The sequence below is a fragment of the Mauremys mutica genome, chromosome 8 (genome assembly GCF_020497125.1).
Source record: "Mauremys mutica isolate MM-2020 ecotype Southern chromosome 8, ASM2049712v1, whole genome shotgun sequence".
Classification (NCBI taxonomy): Eukaryota; Metazoa; Chordata; order Testudines; family Geoemydidae; genus Mauremys; species Mauremys mutica.
In genome coordinates, this window is record NC_059079.1 from 38,566,801 (window position 1) to 38,587,282 (window position 20,482).

The 20,482-nt window shown below is 46.2% G+C and overlaps 1 protein-coding gene across 1 annotated transcript in view; it reads right to left on the reverse strand.

Annotated features, from left to right (window-relative positions):
• CDC14A (cell division cycle 14A) overlaps positions 1–20,482 on the reverse strand; it is a 114,085-nt gene that overhangs the window by 63,208 nt on the left and 30,395 nt on the right. Inside the window, exon 5 of the mRNA XM_045028922.1 lies at positions 12,881–12,960. Within this exon, the coding sequence (XP_044884857.1) occupies positions 12,881–12,960 (80 nt within the window). The remainder of the gene's footprint in view (positions 1–12,880; positions 12,961–20,482) is intronic.

Sequence of the window (20,482 nt, forward strand, 5' to 3'; positions counted from 1 at the left end):
CCATCCCCATCTCCAGCTGCCAGTCCATTTGCCATGACCCCAACTTGCAGCTCCAATTTCCCTCTCCATTTCAGACTCTAATCAGCCCCTTTCCTTGCCTCCGCCCCCCTTAGGCAGGTCTCTCTTGTCTCCTCTGCATCTGACCCAGCATTGCCAGTGCACACAGCTCAAGGCAACAACTGAAGGGAAAATCCTGTTCAGCAAGGTGGAATCTTCAGGGAAATAAGCTGTGAAGCTCTAGCAAGTCTCTAGAGAGAATGTGCCTGTGATTTTTCAAAGGCTTATAACTTTGCCAAATATGGGTGGCTTTTCACAGTAACAACAGAAAGCAGCACATCCCTGATATAAAGTTCAAGTCCCTGCTGCAAAGGATGAAGGTATTAGAGCTTCTCAAAGAAAAGATCACCAGAACTTTTTAGCATGGGCAAAGCAATGTGCTTTCCCCAAAGCCTTTTTACTGGAGGAGCTGTTTGTCCCTTAAGGGAAGCTATAAAGTTACTAGAGTTTCCATTCTGGATCATATCTCTTGTCCACTCTGACACCTGGGATGTAGTAAGCATAAGGAAACTTAGTAAGGCATAAGAAAGAATGAATTAAAGAAATGATTCCACAGCCCTAAATTTAGTAATACTTCTATTTTAGGATCACTGCTTAGAAAACTTCATGCCAAAAGATATTTCTGCAGAGGAATGCAGTTCAAGTCTGTAGTGCTTTATCAAATTGTCAGTTGATGATCAAGTGGTAGATGCAGATTTTCTCTGGGGTAACTGACAGTGTGTCGCACAGAAGGTCACAAATGTATTGAGTTGCCTCTGATCCCTTCTGAAATCAGTTTATGTATAACTGGATATACTTCAATGATAGCTGATAAATTTGATTTACCTAGGTATGCTAGCTATGGATGTTTTCAGGCCCAGCAGGAAGGAAATGACTAGAGATGTTTTCTTGAATTGATTTGGTTCTACAACAGTATTTTTTACTGACTCTCTCAAAGTGGACATGTGCCATGCTTTTTCCCTTTGGTGCTGCAGTTTTGAAGAAGAATGATTTCTTGTGAGTTTAATCTTGGTTACAAATGACTTTGTGATCAAAGATCTACTTTGTCCTCATGGATGGTATTCTAAGGCTTGTGTCTTCTAAGAGCAGAGATATTTGAGACTCTTCTTGCCAAAACTAGTGAGACCAGGAAGCATGTCTTCTTGTAAAATAAATAAATAAAATAAATACATTTTAAAATGGAGAATTAAATGCCATTAATTCAAATGGATGGGTTACAAGAGCTCGTAGCATTGTGGACAGACCAAAAGGCATATTTTCCTGTTGAGGTTTGGATAGGATGAGCTACCCCAAGGAATCTTGATACTACATATGATCCACTAGAGATCTTAAGTTTGAAGAGATGTAGAAGAGCAGGAGGTTCTATGAAGATAACTATGCCACACATTAGCTCCCAGACCCAATTGTCTGAAGTTGATTGGAACCAGATACATTTCAGAAGTGGGATAACCTTCTTCCCAACAGCTTATTTCTGGACAGAAGTAGGCACTGCTGAATGCATTCTGATTATTTGGAATAGAAAAAAGTGTTGGTCCCATTCCTGGATGTGGACTTCCCCTTAGTATTCTGAATCAAGGTCTTACCCATTGGATAAGAGTAGTATTTTTTTCTGTAGTTAGGAACGAAATGAGCTTCTATCTTTACATCAGGGTCTTATAGTTCCTTGTATTTTCCTGAGTGAGCACTTTCATTTGTCTCTCAGCCACTACCTTATCCGATTTCTCCCAGAGCAGAATTCTGTGAACCTGAAATCAGAGGATTTGCTTTGGATAATTATTTGCTGTCCAGGCTTAGGACAGAGTTGGCTCCTTGGTTCTTACTGCCAGCCTCACAGAAGCCATCCGTTACAAACACTACTAAAAATCCCTAGCTTCTGTAAGTTAAATTCATCATGGGTCTTGAGGATCATCAGTTTTTAGGATGCTTCTGTCTTCAGAGTTTTTGGTTTGAATGGATGGGTCACAAGGGTTTCTTTTTGCAGAGGTTACCATATCTCTGCCACTACTGCATCAACTTGGGGACTATGACGACAGTCCAGGTTCCAGGATGCTCTAGAATTTCAGCGCCTGACAATTAAACCTCTTTCCTTTATCAGGAGTTTCCCACTACTCCCTAATGACTTCTTCAAAAAGGAGGAATGCAAGGGAATTGCAACTTATTTTATAGTTTTGCAAAGGAGATATTTATCCTTAGATTTAGCTTGCTCATTCTCTCTCTCAGGTTGGATATCAGTGGTAGGCACCACCTTCCTCCATATGGATTCAAACCAAATCCATACACCACACACATGAGAAATTTTTAAAAAAAAATAAGAAATTGGATATTTAATTTGAAAATCAGACTTAAAATATTTTTCTTTTTAAAAATAAACAAATGTATAATAAAATTTGAAATCAGAACAACTTACGTTAAGGCACAAACTATTGAAATAATTTGCTGCTGCTCAAGTTTAAAAGAAAATTCAACCACTGAATTTATGGCAATCACTGGCTAAGACTTGGCTTCAGACGCTGGTGAAGTGATAAACCATCTTTTCACAGAATCAGCCTCTTCTGCAGGTGAAAAGCAAATATTTTCTTTGTTTCTATTTAATCAACTAGTTCATTCATTTGCTGAGAAGCGAACTGGGAATTGAAAAAGCAGAAAAGCTTGTTTTCCTCTACTAAACTATGAATAAACCAAGGTGTGAGAGGATAAAGTTTACTAGTTCTAAAAACTTGAAGGACATGGTAACCAGAATCAGTTCAATTTCACTAACTACAGATATTTCCTTTGTTTAGTGAATCAGTTTTAAATGCAAAACATGTACCTCACATATTTAGTTTTAACTAATAAAAAACATTTTAAAAGTGTGTGTGCATTTTAACTGAATTCCAGTTTATATCCAAATGCAGCTTAAAGAAATCACATGTAAAAAAAAATCTTGTACATAAATGTAATTTCAGACAAATGTAAAAATTAAGAAACGGAATAAATGCAAGTGAAGGTATATAATTGCTTAAATAAATGAATATCAGTATAGTGCATCTTCCTGGATAGCAAAAAGAAATACTAAGTTTAGTGTAAAGGCTATATTCAGCAGTTGTAAGTCAAGATATTTTATTAGTTATACCAATCAATGAAAATGACACTCTTTAGGAAAATATCGTATATACTCGTTCATAAGCCAAATTTTTGTAGTAAAAAAGGGAAGCACCAGAGAAGGGGGTCGGCTTATGAAAGGGTATAGAGAGGTAGAAGTGGGACACAGCCCCTCCCCCCAACAGAGGGAGCAAGGAGAGGTAGCACAGCCAGCAGGGGCATGTTTGAAGGGAAGAGGCAGGGCCAGAGTCTCTCCGCTTCTGGCCATGCTGCTCTCCCCCCAGCCTACGAAGCAGCTTCAGCTCTTGGGCTGGCAGGCTGCAGCCGTGCCACTCGGCCCCGCCCGCCAGAGCACGCTGCGGCTGTGCCATCCAACCCAGCCTGCTGGAACATGCTGTGGCCACACCGCCCGGTCTGGCCCGCTGGAGCAGTCTGCAGCCGCGCTGCCCAGCCTACCGGAGCAGCTCCAGCCGGGCCAGAAACATCCTCCCCAGGTCCTCCCCAGATAAGGTGGGAAGGAATGAGATGGGGAAAGTGTGGGGCATTTTGGGCTAGGGTAGGGTCATGTCGGGGGTGGTCACAGGGATTACTCCCCTGACCCCCAGCTTCCCCACAAAAAATTTCCCCACCAGTTGCAGTCCCGGCCCGTCAGGGTAAGCAGCTGGTGGGCCGGGTGACACTTTGTTTACTTAGGTTTACCAGCGTGCCTGCGGGCGCTCAAGGTAAACAAACCATCTCAGCCCGCCAGTGGCTTATCCTGATGGCCTGGGAGCCAAAGTTTGCTGACCCCTGAATTATAGGGTCGGCTTATGAACAGGTCATTAAAAATTTCCATTTTTACTTATCCATCTTGGGGGGGTTGGCTTATAAATGAACCGGCTTATGATCGAGTATATACAGTAACTAAAAAGTCAAGGTTTCCTGCTTGCTTACTTAAATCATAACACAATAAGTCATTTGAAGTCACTTTGATTAAAAAGCAAAATCAATCCACTCTTATTCAAACATGCCTTGGGAAGAAATATTCCTGCTTCTCCATCACAGCGTTTTCAAAATCCTGAAGCAAATACACCTCTACCTTGATATAATGCTGTCCTTGGGAGTCAAAAAAATCTTACCGTGTTATAGGTGAAACCGTGTTATATTGAACTTGCTTTGATCCACCAGAATGCGCAGCCCCGCCCCCGCAGAGCACTGCTTTACCGCATTATATCCAAATTTGTGTTATATAGGGTGGCATTATATTGAGGTAGCGGTGTAGTGCCCTTTCCTTGATGGTGGTATTAGAACTTATGGAAAGGGGACAATCTGGTGCAATTCTTGGCTTCCCCCCCTTAGTTTTTAGTATTTATTTTGTTTTTGTGAAGAGTGGGAGAGGTCATCATTCCAGTAGGACCACCCTCTTTTCTCGTCTGGTGCTCCATTTTGGTTTATAGTCAGCATCTCTTCATCATCCAATATACAAGTGGAGAGGAAGTGAAGGGAAATATCCCTAAGAGAGCATAGGATCTTCCTCTCAGTAAGGAGACTCAACGAATGCTTGATTCCTTGCCAAGTGATTCAGTTACCCACTTAAGAATCTGGGATGATCCTTGAGCTTTTTCTTTTCCAGGTGGAATTCAGGGGGATTCAGAGAATTTTTTTTTTAAAAATACTTCTCCCTCACTGATGTCTTTTATAGATGAAGGAGGTCTGGTTTTCTTAGTTGCAAGAACCGAAAAGGACTGAACCACTCTCAAGTTGTTTCTAAGGCCTGGTCTACACTAGGACTTTAATTCGAATTTAGCAGCGTTAATTCGAAATAACCGTGCACCCGTCCACACCAGGAAGCCATTTAGTTCGACCTAGAGGGCTCTTTAGTTCGAATTCGGTACTCCACCCCGACGAGGGGAGTAGCGCTAAATTCGACATGGCTATGTCGAATTAGGCTAGGTGTGGATGCAAATCGAACTTACTAGCTCCGGGAGCTATCCCACACTGCACCACTCTGTTGACGCTCTGGACAGCAGTCCGAGCTCGGATGCTCTGACCAGCCACACAGGAAAAGTCCCGGGAAAATTTGAATTCCTTTTCCTGTCTGGACAGTTAGAATCTCATTTCGTGGTTGGACATCGGGGCGAGCTCAGCAGCACCGGCAGCGATGCAGAGCTCTCCAGCAGAGGAGTTCATGTAATCTCTGAATAGAAAGAGGGACCCAGCATAGACTGACCGGGAACTCTTGGATCTGATCGGTGTGTGGGGCGAGGAGTCTGTGCTTTCGGAGCTGCGCTCCAAATAACGGAATGCAAAGACCTACGAGAAGGTCTCCAAAGCCATGAGAGACAGAGGATACAGCCGGGATGCAACGCAGCGCCGCGTGAAAATCAAGGACCCCAGACAAGGCTACCAAAAAAACAAAGCGGCAAACGGACGCTACGGAGCCTGCCACCAGTGCCCCACCAGTGACCATGGACTCTGACGATGGGACAGTGTCGACGGACAGTTCCTCGGCGATGTTCGCGGACGGGGAAGATGAAGAAGAGTTTCTGGAGGACGAGGCAGGCGACAGCGCTTACAACGCTGGTTTCCCCGACAGCCAGGATCTCTTCATTACCGTCACAGAGATCCCCTACCAACCCTCCCCGGCCATTAACCCGGATCCTGAATCAGGGGAAGGAGCAGTCGGTAAGTGCTTTAACCATGTAAACTTTTATTCTTAATATAACAGGAATCTGAAGTATGTGAAAAGAAGGTCTCTCTATATATGGGGATAGAACAGAAATCCTCCTGGGAGATCTCCACGAACCTCTCCTGGAGGTAATCGAAAAGCCTCCGCAGGAGGTTCCTGGGGAGAGCTGCCTTATTGGGTGCTCCGTGGTAGCACACTTTTCCGCGCCAGGCTTTCATGAGGTACTCAGGGAGCATTGCCTCCCCGAGCACGGCTGCGTAGGGCCCTGGTTTGTGCTGGCTTTCACGCAGCATGCGCTCTCTATCTCCTTCAGTGACCGTCCTCAGGGTGATCTCGCTCGGAGACTCCTGCATGTAATTAGGGGAATTACTGTAATGTTACGCCTGGTCCAAAGTATTTTTAAAAAATCTCCGGACAGACGGCATAGCAGAGACTCAGCACGCTGCTGCGTGACGAGCGTAACGGAAAGCCAAAGAATCAAATGGACGCTCATGGAGGGAGGGGGGACTGAGGACGCAAGTTATCCCACAGTTCCTGCAGTCTCCGAAAAGGATTAGCATTCTTGGCTGAGCTCCAAATGCTTCTAGGGTCAAAAACAGTGTCCGCGGTGGGTCAGGGCATAGCTCGGCAATTTACGCAGCCCCCCCAACCACCCCCAGAAGTGAAAGGGAAAACAATCCTCTCTTGACTCTTTTACATGTCACCCTATCTTTACTGAATGCTGCAGATAGATGCGATGGTGCAGCACTCAACACCGACATCCTTGCTCCCCCCACGCTATGGATGGCTGATGGTACAATACGACTGGTATCCGTCGTCGTCATCATCAGCTTATTGGCACATGGGGCAGTGCAAAAAGACTGGTAACCATGCAGACTACCATCCGTTAGGTCGATCAAGGGCGCCTGGCCCTAATTTTTCCTGGTAGATGGTACAATATGGCTGATAACCATCGTCATCATCGCCACAGGGGGTGAGCTTCATCAGCCCCCAACCCTTCATGTGTAAAGAAAAGATTCAATTGCCCCTGGACTAGCAGCAGGATGCTGGGCTCCTCTCCTCCACACTCCTTAATGTCCTATCTGGACTATCATAGCAGCTGGAGGCTGCCTTCCACTCATTTCTCACTAACAAGTCACTGTGTCTTATTCCTGCATTCTTTATTACTTCATCACAGAAGTGGGGGGACAATGCTATGGTAGCCCAGGAAGGCTGGGGAAGAATGGAATGAACAGGTGGGGTTGTTGCAGGAGCACCCCCTGTGAATAGCATACAGCTCATAATCTATGCAGGATCTGACACAGAGCAGCTGTGCTCTCTGGTTCTCTGATACAGTGGTTCTCTAGTACACTTGCCCATATTCTAGGCAGGACTGATTCTATTTTTAGATACCAAAAAGGAGGGATTGACTCAGGGAGTCATTCCCAATTTTGGCTTTTGCGCCCCTGGCTAAGAGCAGCCAGGGGCACTTATGACAGCAGCAAATGGTGCAGTGCAAAAGGACTGCTAACCATGCCCATCTTATTACCAATTTATGGTGTGGTAGATGGTACAATATGGCTGGTAACCATCTCTGCTGTCATGCAAAAGCAAAAGCATGCTGCTGTGTAGCGCTGCTGAACCGCCTCTGTCAGCGGCATCTAGTACACATACGGTGACAGGCACAAAAGGCAAAACAGGCTCCATGGTTTCCACGCTGTGGCATCTGCCAGGGCAATCCAGGGAAAACGGGCTTGAAATGATTGTCTGCTGTAGCTTTCCCGGAGGAAGGGATGACTGACGACATTTACCCAGAACCACCCGCGAAAATGGTTTTTGCCCCATCAGGCACTGGGATCTCAACCCAGAATTCACAGAGACAGATTAGACTGTGTTCATTCTTCGCAAAAATTTATCTTGGCAAGGAATTCACTCCCTTTTTCCCATCACACAGCTTGGACTGTCTCCAGACCCGCCACAGCATCCCCCTCACAGAGGCTGGCAAAGATTAGGCGGCGAAATAAAAAGACACGGGACGAGATGTTCGCTGAACTTATGGGGTGCTCCCGAGACGACGCGGACCAGCAGAGCCAGTGGAGGGAGACCCTCTCTCTGTACCAGCGCTCACTCTGCGAACGGGAGGAGAGGTGGCGTGAGGAAGACAAGCAGGCGACTCAAACGCTGCTTGGACTAATGAGAGAGCAAACGGACATGCTCCTGCGCCTTGTGCATGTTCTGCAGGACCTCCGGCAGGAGGACAGAGCCCCCCTGCAGTGTATCTGCAACCGCCCTCCCCCGCCAAAAAGTCCCATACCCCCCTCACCCAAAATAACCAGAAGGAGGGGCGCCAGAGGCCGTGTAAACTGTCACTGCACCCCAGCAGAGTGCTCAAGTACCCAAAAGCTCTCACACCCTACATTTTGAAAAGTCCTTTCCTTCCCGCCTCACCCAAGCCCCCATCCCAGTTTCATCCCCTAACTGTCTAGTTGATAATAAAAAATACTTTTCTGTTAATTACTTTTTCCGTCATGTTCTTTTAGAGGAGACTGTGTTTGAAGGGGGGGAAGGGGGTTGGTAATTTGACAGGACAATCACCTTTACCAGGGTACAGACATGGGGGCAGGATCAGCAGCAGGTCACACACACACTGCAGTCAGTACGCACCCTGGTCGGTATGGGAGGTGGTTTGCAGGTTCTGTGTGGGTGGGGGGGTACGTGACTTTGTAGCGGGGGAGGGGGGGTTACAGATCTCATGCAACGGTCCCTGTCCTGGACCACAGAGCCACGCAGCAGAGGAATCTGTATCCGTCCTCCCCCGCCAAAAGGCCACATAGCCCCCGCACACAGAGTCCCAAAAAGGAGGGATGGCAGGCTCCGTTGAAACATCCAGTCCGGCACTGCAGACCGCTCTGGGAGCAGGAGCCTGTCATTCCTCGAGTTTACAGGCGGTCTTTACATCACTGCACACCCTACCCAGCACAGTCCCTGTCCCAGTTTCAACCCTGTAACGCAAAGTCATCAATAAAGAAACCTTTGTAAAGTTACAGTGGAACATGTATTTTATTTTTAAACGTGTGTTGGAAGTTGGGGAAGCGGGGTGGGCGGGGTATGTAACTGCAGATGCTAGTCAACAGTCACTTGGTAAAGAAACAGGGGCAGGTTCAGCTTCTCTGTAAAGAAACTGAACAGTCACAGGTCATGCTGCTCACTGCTCGCTGGTACTTGAAGAGTTCCTTGTCGCTGTGCAAGGCGCCTGCACAGAGCTTCACGAGCCAGGGCATTAGCGGGTAGGCTGGGTCCCCGACGATCACTATAGGCATCTGCACATCCCCAAGACTTATTTTGTGGTCCGGGAAGAAACTACCTTCCTGCAGGCGTCTAAACAGACCAGAGTTCCTGAAAACAAGCACGTCATGAACTTTGCCTGGCCACCCGACGTTGATGTTGGTAAAACGTCCCCCATGGTCCACCAGTGCTCGCAGCACCATTGAAAAGTAGCCCTATTTCTCAGCAGCTGACTGTGGAAGAGGTGGACGATAAGGTGCGAGGAGTTGACAACGGCCATAACTGCAGCGGGATCCGTGCTCAAAGTGCTGTGGCGCCCGCGCTGTCACTGAGCAGAAAAGTGCACGAACAGATTGCCCGCAGGCGCTTTCAGGGAGGGAGGGAGGGAGGGCGTGATTGACGGTTCAATGATGACAATTACCCAAAACCACCCTCGACACATTTTTTCCCCCAGCAGGCATTGGGGGCTCTACCCAGCATTCCAATGGGCAGCGGGGAGTGCGGGAACTGTGGGATAGCTTCCCACAGTGCACCGCTTCCAAAGTCAACGCTGGCCCCGTTACTGTGGACTCAGACAGTCGAATTAGTGTATTTAGTGTGGATACACAAATTCGACTTCATAAGGTCGATTCCACAAATTCGAATTAAGTAGATTCGAAATAGTCTTGTAGTGTAGACGTACCCTCCGAAAGCTTTGGCTCGTGTGGGGCAGGGTAGGCTGAGGCCTCAACAAATCCATGCTCTGAATCCTTTCCCTAGCAAAATAAGAATCCATGGACTGGGAGCAATTGTGGCAGAGCTCCCTTCTCTGTCTCCTGAACTTTGGCTTGCTCTGTGTCTTCTCCATGATGGGGGAAAGGAAAGGAAAAGGAGAGCATGAGCTCAGTGGGTGACACCATTTAAGAAACAAAGCTCCCCAAATTTCTGTCCCTTAAAAGGAAGAGAAAGGATTTTTACTTGTCACTCCCTCAAAATAAGCAATAAAGGCAGAAGAGCTGAATGCTGCCTTTTTTGTACTACCTGAGGCAGAGAACGTATTGCAAGGACAGGAATGTGACCACACCTTAAAGCGGAGGTGAAAGTAAGCGGGTACGGGCAGGTACGGAGGACCAGTAAGAAAAGGAGACTGGCTGAGGGAGGGAGAAGCCTGCCCCCTGCATAAGAATAGTTTAAACTCAGTTGTTCCCTGAGTGGTTCAGCCCTCAGGGTTAGGAGTGGTTTCTGGCATTCTTGTTAATTTCACTCACAAGTGGGAGTGGGCGTGTGGGGTGTGTTTGACCATGGCAGGGGCAGTCCTTGTCTGCCCCCTGGATGAGGGGATCTTGTCTCCAATACTAATATACACAACAAATACAAGCATTTGGCTCCACTGCTTAAATCCAGAGCTAATAAAAGCAGGTGGAAGGAGAAAAGTCACTGTCACATTGGTTTCTCGTCTCCTCCCTCCACCTCCTCCAGCCAGGCTGCCGACAAGGCTCTGCGGGGGGGAAGGGTGTGTGACACCATGGCAGGGACAGTTCTTTTCTGCCCCCGGGATGAGGGGAGCTTCTATACACAAAAAACACAATCAAAATCAGGAGCCATTTCCAAGTTCAAATCTATTCCATTCCCTCCCTAGCAGAGGATTATGGTTGTGATGTCCATACTGCTTGCAGATCCTCTTTGAAATGTTACTGAACCGCGCAGGGAACAGCGAGTTTAAACTGTTATGCAGGAGGCAGGCTTCTCCCTCCCTCAGCCAGTCTCCCTGCTGCAAGCTAGAGGGAAGCCCCTGTAGTTGCTGCTCAATGCCAGGCAGGGAGAAAGCATGGAGCCCAGTGTCCGCAGCCTGGCTGGAGGAGGAGGGAAGACACAGAGAAAAACGTGACAGTGAGTTTTCACTTTTTCAGGCTTATTCCAATAGTAAAGTTTTATTACAGAAATTACTGGTAGCAGTAACAGTAGCTTTTATTTTCTCTATCTACGTCATGCAATGGGAGGGATCCATGAAGTACGTAGGAGAGGTGGGTTGCTTGCGACTGGACCATATGGGTAAGAAATGTAAATTACTTTCACCCCTGCCCAAACCCCAGGACTCCCAGCAGCCTCTGCAGCTGGTAGCTCTGGGGGTGATTTAAAGGGCCTGGCTCCTAGCTTCAGCTGAATCCCCGAGCCCTTTAAATCCTGATTTAAAAACCCTGGGATTTAAAGGCCCCACCAGTTCCGATAGAGGCCATGCCTCTTCCGGTTGAGGCCCCTCCCCCTCTGCACGACTCTGGAGTACCAGCAAGTCCTTTAAGTTACTTTCACCCCTGCCTTAAAGCCTCAGAAACAGTATCTACATCAAGAGATGAGAGACACTACCCAACTCACAAACTAGAGGGGAAAGACCGGGAACCAGAAAAAATGCACTAGTTGGGACACAGTTACTAAGACTAACTACAAACTAGTTCAACTGCTTTTTCAAAAACTCACACTACTGTCCACACATTTTACACTTTTGATCCTGTGGATTTTATGACCAAGCACTGGCATTTCAATGTAAAAGGTACATTTCTTTATTCAGGCCACCGAGTGCCTTTTTATTATTTTATAAACAGTGGCAGCTTAGCAGGATTTTGATGCCAGCAGCATAGCAAACTTTCTATATTTTTGGCAGATGTCTAAACACAAGGTGTGAACAAAACAGCTCTACTGATAAAGCTTTGATCACTGAACTGATGCCAAGTACTTTTAGCAACAAAGTCATCAGCAAGAGGTTTTTGTAGCCACAATGGTCCTCAGAAAAGCCTGTTACATCCAGCTATTCTAGCTTTCACCCAACTGTTTGTCCAAGAGCCTGATTCAGGCAGGCACCAGCAGAGGGATGACAGTTTGATACTCCTTCACCGAGCAGTTGCAGGAGCTAGCACAGCCCACAATGTACACTAGGTAGTCCTCTGGGCTGCCCTAAATTCAGCCCCTCTTTCAACATGCTTTATTGGTTTTTTGCAGGCACATACATCTGCCCTGAAAATGGCTCCGACACTGCCATGGAAGAGGCAGAGAGGTCTCCTTGAACCAGGACTATTCGCTATAGGAGGAGAAGGTCTAAGGCTGCCCAATGGCCTCTTCGAGCCAGCTGGCACATAAGCCTCCCAGAGTTGCTATGGATTGTTGTGACCAGAAATGGGAGGGCAGGTGGTCCATGCAATACTACTGAAGTGTGGTCCATACTATAAAAATGTTTGAGAATCCTTGCTCTATGTTATGTATACAAAGGAGAGATTAAATCTCTTTAAATGCAAGTTTCAATGCAAATTTACCTAAAATGCATCAATCTAATTTATCCATAAAAAAATGGAAAACACACCCAGTCATTAATTAGCTTCAAATGTCCCCTTTAAAATGGGGACAATATACACATGTATAAAATTACTTATTTCAGAAGTCTAGCTATACAGGCCTCACTGGAATAAACTGATTGAGATGGCTTCTGTTACTTGTAAAATTCAGTGTATGACATGAAATTTTTGTTATCAGCAAGTTATAATCTTTCTAATAAATTAATTTTGAGCTACAGTGTTGTCAGCCTTAATTAGTTGCTGATCAGCAGTGATTTTCTCAGATGGAAATGTGTCTTAAACACGGCTCTCAATCCATATGGATTTATTATTCTATCCAGGAGCAAATGTTTTCTCCAAAAGTCAAAGAAGAATTTCTTGGGAAGTAATCATTTTATAACCATAAAGATTTTTACATCACACATTCAGGACTTTGAAAATGCCTCAAGAAAATCAAGCTCTAAAGTAAAAAAATTTCAACCAAGTAATATTTCATTTGCAGACATACCTAAATGGAAGATATGGTGGATTAGATCCAGATAAAAGTGCTCTGTATGCTTCTTCTGGTGTTTTCTTTAAGTAAATTACCTGGAAAAAAATGCAACCAGTCATTAGAAAACAGCCACTGGACTCAACCGCAAAGTAGTCATGGGAAAAAAAATCAAATTGTATGATGCATTTCTTCTGACACAGTACAGTAATCTGTATTTGTCATTTTAATTAGCATGTAAAATATTCCTTCCCCCATTATGTAGACCTAATAGGGTGTACCTAAACAGAAATTTGCTTCAACAAAAGTTACAAGTAAACCGAAATATTGTTTATAGATCCTTGATTGCAATAAAGACTCAATACAAACCTAAAATTAAAATAAATGAGTAAACTATTATGATTTAACCTCCAATTAGGACAATATCCATGAACAGATCTCCATTCAGTGATTGGCCCATTTCTTTTCTATGCCTTCACCAGCATAGGTTATTGAACAGGATGCTCCCAACTTCACCAGTGCCTCACAGAAGAGATCTCAGATACTGGGACACTCTTCAAAAATGCAGTAGATGTCAAGTTGAATGCACTTGCACCCTGTGCGGGCTGAGAACCTGCAGACTCATAAAAGGTACAGATACAACCCAATGAAGACTGTCTAAATGGATTAGTAGAAATGGGAGCCCTGTCAGATCTATCCACAAATCATCAAGGATATCTCCTAAACCATTTATTGCTATCCAGGTAGAAAGCTAAGGCCTTTCTAACGCCCAGCATAGGGAAATAGGATTCCTGCTGGAACTATGAGTTCTTGGAAAAAATACTGGTAGATGGATAGATGATCAGGTGGCAGGTACAGGCGGGTCTGCAAACTCTGCCGCTTCTGCTATGGGAGCCTCAGCTGAGGCTGGCTGGCCCTGGGGAACCTGCTCTGATTCCGTACCTCGTGAGGGGGCGGTGGGAGAGTGTTGCCAATTGTCTGTCACCGATCATCTGTCAGATGCCCCTGAGACCGACCTATGCCCCTGTAATGGGTGGGGAAATCCACAGGGGTTCCAGAGTTGCTAAGGGGCCGGCCACTGGCCCTGGGGCCATGATGCCCCTGATGGGTGGCCCTGGCCCGCAGGCAGGGTCTCCTCCTTGCTATTTGAGCCAGAGGAGGGGGAGACTTGTCTGGGGGACCAGGACGGTGCCGAGGCCACTTGTCTACCTGGCTCTGGACCTCCGTTGAGGACCTGTACAGGGAGATGGCTCTCGGTGCCGCGATCCCAGTGACTGGCAGTGGTATTTGGCAGATCGGCAACAGTACCCCGATGATCTATGCCTTACGAGCGGTGCTGTTCCGTAGACCGGGAGTGGAAACGGGAGCGAGAAGACCAACATGTTGGAGACCGTCAATGCACCTACGGTGAACCGTACTGGCGATCCGGCAACGGGGCTTCAGGGACTGGCGTCTTGACCCTCCGGAGCGGTGCTATGAGCTGGGAGAGAGACTCGGGTGCTCCAGGCACCAGGGCTGTGGGGACTGGTGCCGCAGCACAGTGGGTCTGTGCCAGACTGCTGGTAATTGACACCTAGAGCCCGAGGAATGCTGCCTAGAATCTGGGGACTGACACCAGGAACTCTGCAGGCAAGCCGACCCGCATCCGGGGACTGGTAACACTGTTCAGACGAGCGCTGACAGGGCACTCCCTGCGGCGAGGAGCAGTGCCACACTGATGGGGACCATTGAAAGGCTCCCAAGGCAGGTTTACTCCTCGAATGGGGCACCTCCATGGGTGGCGTGGGCAGCACGGGCAGGGAGCATGGATGGCACTGCCAGGTGCCACGTGCCTCTGCCACTCCCCAGGGTGGAGGGCAGACGGGCCTTGGAGGGGAAGAGCTGCCCCTCACGGGTCTTTGCTCGCCTCTAGCTCTCTCCTTCCCTTTACGGGACATAGGAAATGGTCCCCTCCTGACCCTTCTTTCTTGCTTTTTAGCCAGTACTAAGGCCGCGGTGCTAGGAGCAGAGTTTGATCTGGTCATCTGAGGCCGGTGCGAGGGCCAACTCCCTAAGGAGCACTCAGAGACTAATGTTCTGCTCTGTTTTTGACAGAAAACAAGATCAAGAGAAAAGTCGAGTATGTTTTTGGCAGATACGCCTGTATTCTGTCTTGAGCCAAGGCAGCAGGGAAGGAATGGAGGGTGGTTCGCCCACACATCCCTATAAAGCAGCGATGGGCAAACTATGGCCAGTGAGCTCACGCTAGGGAGTGGGGTCTGAGGCTTGCCCCGCTCCAGCTGGGGCGCAGGGTCCGGGGAAGCACCCCATGGCTCCCAGAAACTGCAGCAAGGCCCCGCTCCAGGGCTCCAGCCGAGGCGCAGGGTCGGGGGCTGCATCATACAGCTCCCAGAAACTGTGGCATTGCCCCACTCTGGCTCCTACACGCTCCAATGGCCACCTCCAGTGCGAGCTGCAGGGGCGGTGCCTGCAGATGGGGCAGCATGCACAGCTGTCTGGCGACACCTCTGCCTAGGAGCTGGAGAAGGGACATGCTGCTGCTTCCGGGAGCCACTTGAGGTAAGCGCTGCTCAGAGTCGGCACCCAAGCCTTTCTCCATGCCCCAACTCCCCAGCCCAGCCCTGATCCCCCTCCTGACCTCCAAACCCCTTGATCGTAGCCCAGAGCACTCTCCTGCACCCCAAACCTCTCATCTCCAGCCCCACCCCAGAGCCCACATCTCCAGCCGCAGCCTGCACCCCTTGCTGCACCCCTACCCTCTGCCCCAGCCTGGAGCCCCCTCCCACACCCTGAACTCCTCATTTCTGGCCCCACCACCAAGAGCCCACACCCCCAACCCAACCCCAACTTTGTGAGCATTCATGGCCCTTCATACAATTTCTATTCCCAGATGTGGCCCTCAGGCCACAAATTTTGCCCACCCCTGCTATAGAGCCTTGGTGTCTGCCACGGGGAGGTATGGGGTGCGTGTGTGGGGTGAATGAGCAGTGCTAGCTAGAAAGCTTTGATCCAAGGTGAGAGAGAAGCATGGGCATCTGAAGTGGAGCACCCATAGGGACACTACTTGAAGAAAACCAACTTTTAGGAGTTTTACAGGTAAAGGTTTGTTTTTTTCCCCTTGACCACAACAGAAATGCATACTGCTGCTGCTTCAGAAAGGTTTGAAGATAATAAATACTTAGCGAATGCTATGTTTAAGATTGCAAAACAGTTTGGCTTTGACCTCAGTTTTCACTCTCCCAGCTTCCTAAATAATTATTTGTTTGATGGATAAAGCTTTCCATGCCTGGGACCTTGCACAGGAACATGCCAGATAATGACATGCTGGCCACAAACCAACTGTGAAGGAAATTCACAGCTGCATGTTCTAGAAGGTTTTCAGAGGAGAAAAGGAAATCAGCAAGGCAGACTTACAAATCCTGGGCAAACAAAGTTTTGCATGATAGAATCTATTATATCCTCTTCCCCCGACCCAAAATATCTACTTCATCAGTAGCTTCTGAACACATCTTTGCAGAGGTTGGTAAGTTTTCCTGAGAATTTTGCAAAGCAGCTTTAGTGCAACTTGGGGATATGCTTTGCTTGAAGCAGAAAAAGTCCAGACCTACAGTTGTGAGAGGAGTGAGGGACTGCTTGTTAGGCACCAATTAGGAAGTAAACAGCATGTCAGACTGTTGAGCCAACTGCTAAAATTAAGAGCAAGTTATTTCTCAAGGCTACAAAGTAGGACTAAGAAATCATTTATATTTTCAAGTTAGGGATGAGACCATTACAGTTCAACATAATGTTAGTATTCACAGATGTGCGACCATGCTTAGCAGTTATTATCCAATCACTTCACCATTATGCAGTTCCTCCCCACCCTTCAGGGTGGTTATTTTATATTTAAATTTAGGGCAACTCATGTAAATTAGGTTTTTTGGTACCAAGCCAGGGCAAAATAATAATTACCACTGAATCCCAATCATAGAATTTAATCCAGTGTTGGTCAGGTCTCATTTTACACTTAATAATCTAGCATCAGGACAGAAATAAAACAAAACCTCTCAACTAACTGTACAGAACATTAATCATGTATTAAGCTACATGAGTTTATCAGAAACAATAAACCTTTTGTGATCAGTATAAGGATGGGCAGGAGTTTTCCCCTGAAACATGCAATTTTAGGCACTCTCATCATAAGAGAATCCTACAAGCAAGTTTGGCATTGCTAACTACACTGTATTACCTTACTGGAGCAGATAATCAGGTTCCTGCAAGTTCTACCTCAAAAAAATAATCGTTCTGAAACAGAATTTAAATAAATAGTATATTGGTGGTATGGGAAAGGGATAAGTCCCTTAGTTTCAGATGACATTTGTTAGCACATCTTGAATTAGATGTGCATGTTGGTAACTATCAAACCCAGCAGGAGAGAGGAAAGTTCTCCCATCTGTTAATGCAGCCCCAGACATCCTGTCCACAGACAGCAGAACAACACAAGCTGTGGTTTCATTGTTGACCTTCATCACTGGCTCCATTCCCTGGAACTGGTAGTGTACATGACTATCACTTTCCACAGCCTGCCAACTTAGATTGATTGCTACATTTTTCCCAACTGTCAATGAACATATTAAGAATTAGAATTCTGCAAGTATAAAAGACACTGGGGTGAAATCCTGGCCTGACTGAAGCCCACGCAGCCTTGCTGGTGGTGCCAGGATTTAACCCTCTAAATATCTCAACCAACCAGAAAGGGTTAACAGAAGAAAATGAACAGCTTGTTTTTTTGAAAGTATATTGCTATATTATCATGCCTAGGATAGCGTAGTTTCCATGTGAGAGAGAGAGAGAGAGAGAGAGAGAGAGAGTGAGTGTGTGTGGATTGCTAGGTTGTGAGGTATGCTACTAGACTAGCAGTATATATCCCCCCCAGCAAAACGTATCTGGCACTCAATTTATTTGCCAATAGATAGGCTTCTCCAGCACACAAGCATAGCATAAGAGCTACCAGTGAAGAGAGATCCACTTCTGGAAAAGAAGAGGTACTAAAATGTCAAAAAACTAGAGCACTTATGCTGCAAGGGAAAGCTAATGCTGTACATTCCCATAGTCGACTAGGTGCCAAACATCACTCATAAAAACCATAAAAATTAAAAAAAAATATTAAAAAACTCAGAATGCTGGTTTTAATAGAAAAATTAATATTTTTAGATTCAAGGGCAGATATAGAAGCTAATTTTCTATGAAGTATCATATTATATACAATGGGTCAAAACTACTCATTTTATTAATCATTACACCAAAACATTTACCCATCAGCACTTAATTGCAAGCCAGAATAATTTCAGAGTATGAAAAATATCCATAACACACTTTCAAGTTTAATACACAGCTATAAAAATTCACTCTGGGATGAATTAGGCAGGTCAAAGGATGCTTTTATACTTCTTAAAATTAAACTTTTTTTCAACATGTAAGTTACTCAGTTAATCTATCATGAGAACCAATGTATTTCACTATTTTAGAAGCTATATGTTTATTTTTTAAAATCAGAAGAGTAACTAGTGTGCATATGAAAATATTCCATAATAAAGAGGTCAATTTTTTAGTTTACAGTCACACTGATGTAATAGACCAAGCTGTTATCTGCACATCAGCGATCAAAGATTTACAGCATCAACCAGCCAAAGGAATGTTATATTACCAAATTGTTTTTCTAAGAGAATAACTGTATCCTGTGCACATGCAAACCCTGGCAGCATATGGTGGCAATCAGAAAGTATTAGTTAGGACTGGTGAACAGGATAGCTTGGGACAGGTGCTCATATGAGCAGAGATTGCCAATTGTAACACATTTCATGGAAATTTTCCAGGATTCTTCCCACTGGTACATTTTAAATTACTTCACTTGCTGCAACACTTACATGTAGATTTGAATTCAGCGTTAAATATTGGAACAGCAATTTTAGAAAGTCCTGGATCAGAGAATCACAGTCTGGATTGGGGGCCATCTGCATGCTTGCTCGGCAAGAAGCACACACTGCCCTATGTAGGTCTTCAGCTCTCTGCCAGGAGCTCCGGGGGGGAGGGGGGGGGAAGGGAGGGCTTGATACCCTGCCTACTTCAGATTCCTTTACATGAGTGTCTGTGGTGGGAGTTCACTGTTTTACTCTCCATCTCTCTTAATTCAGCTTTCTGGTAAGAGGGGATGCTTAAGATCATAGAATCATAGAACTTAAGATCAGAAGGGACCATTATGGTCATCTAGTCTGACCTCCCGCAAGATGCAGGCCACAAAAGCTGACCCACCCACTCCTGAAATAATTCTCTCCCTTGACTCAGCTGTTGAAGTCCCCAAATCCTGATTTAAAGACTTCAAGTAGCAGATAATCCTCCAGCAAGTGACCCCTGCCCCATGCTGCGGAGGAAGGCGAAAAACCTCCAGGGCCACTGCCAATCTACCCTGGAGGAAAATTCCTTCCCGACCCCAAATATGGCGATCAGCTGAACCCCGAGCATGCGGGCAAGACTCTCCAGCCAGACACTCAGGAAAAAAACTTTCAATATCCCAACATTGACCCTCGGTACTAATTACCAGTGGTCGCACGTGATTGACCTATTGACTAAATCACGTTATCCTATCAAACCATTCCCTCCATAAACTTATCAAGCTTAGGGCTGGTCTACACTAAGGGGAAAAATCGATATAAGATACGCAACTTCAGCTACGTGAATAACGTAGCTGAAGTCGAAGTATCTTATATCGATAACTTACCCGTCCTCACGGCGCGGGATCGATCTCCGGGGCTCGCCATATCGACGCCGCCACCGCCGTTCGCGGTGGTGGAGTTCCGGAATCGATATAAGCGCGTTCGGGGATCGATATATCGCGTCTAGATGAGACGCGATACATCGATCCCTGAAAAATCGATCGCTACCCGCCGATACGGCGGGTAGTGTAGACGTAGCCTTAATCTTAAAGCCAGAGAGGTCCTTCGCCCCCACTGTTTCCCTCGGTAGGCTGTTCCAGAATTTCACTCCCCTGATGGTTAGAAACCTTTGTCTAATTTCAAGCCTAAACTTCTCGACTGCCAATTTATATCCATTTGTTCTTGTGTCCACATTAGTACTGAGCTGAAATAATTCCTCTCCCTCCCTGGTATTTATCCCTCTGATATATTTAAAGAGAGCAATCATATCTCCTCTCAACCTTCTTTTGGTTAAGGAAAACAAACCGAGCTCCTCAAGTCTCCTTTCATACGACAGGCTTTCCATTCCTCAGATCATTCTAGTGGCCCTTCTTTGTACCCGTTCCAGTTTGAATTCATCCTTCTTAAACATGGGAGACCAAAACTGCACACAGTACTCCAAATGAGGTCTCACCAACGCCTTGTATAATGGGACTAGCACCTCCTTATTTCTACTAAAAATACCTCGCCTAATGCATCCCAAGACCGCATTAGCTTTTTTTAACGGCCACATAACATTGCCGACTCATAGTCATCCTGCGATCAACCAGGACTCTGAGGTCCTTCTCCTCTTCCGTTACTTCCAACTGGTGCGTCCCCAGCTTGTAACTAAAATTCCTGTTAGTCATCCCTAAATGCATAACCTTACACTTCTATTGAATTTCATCCT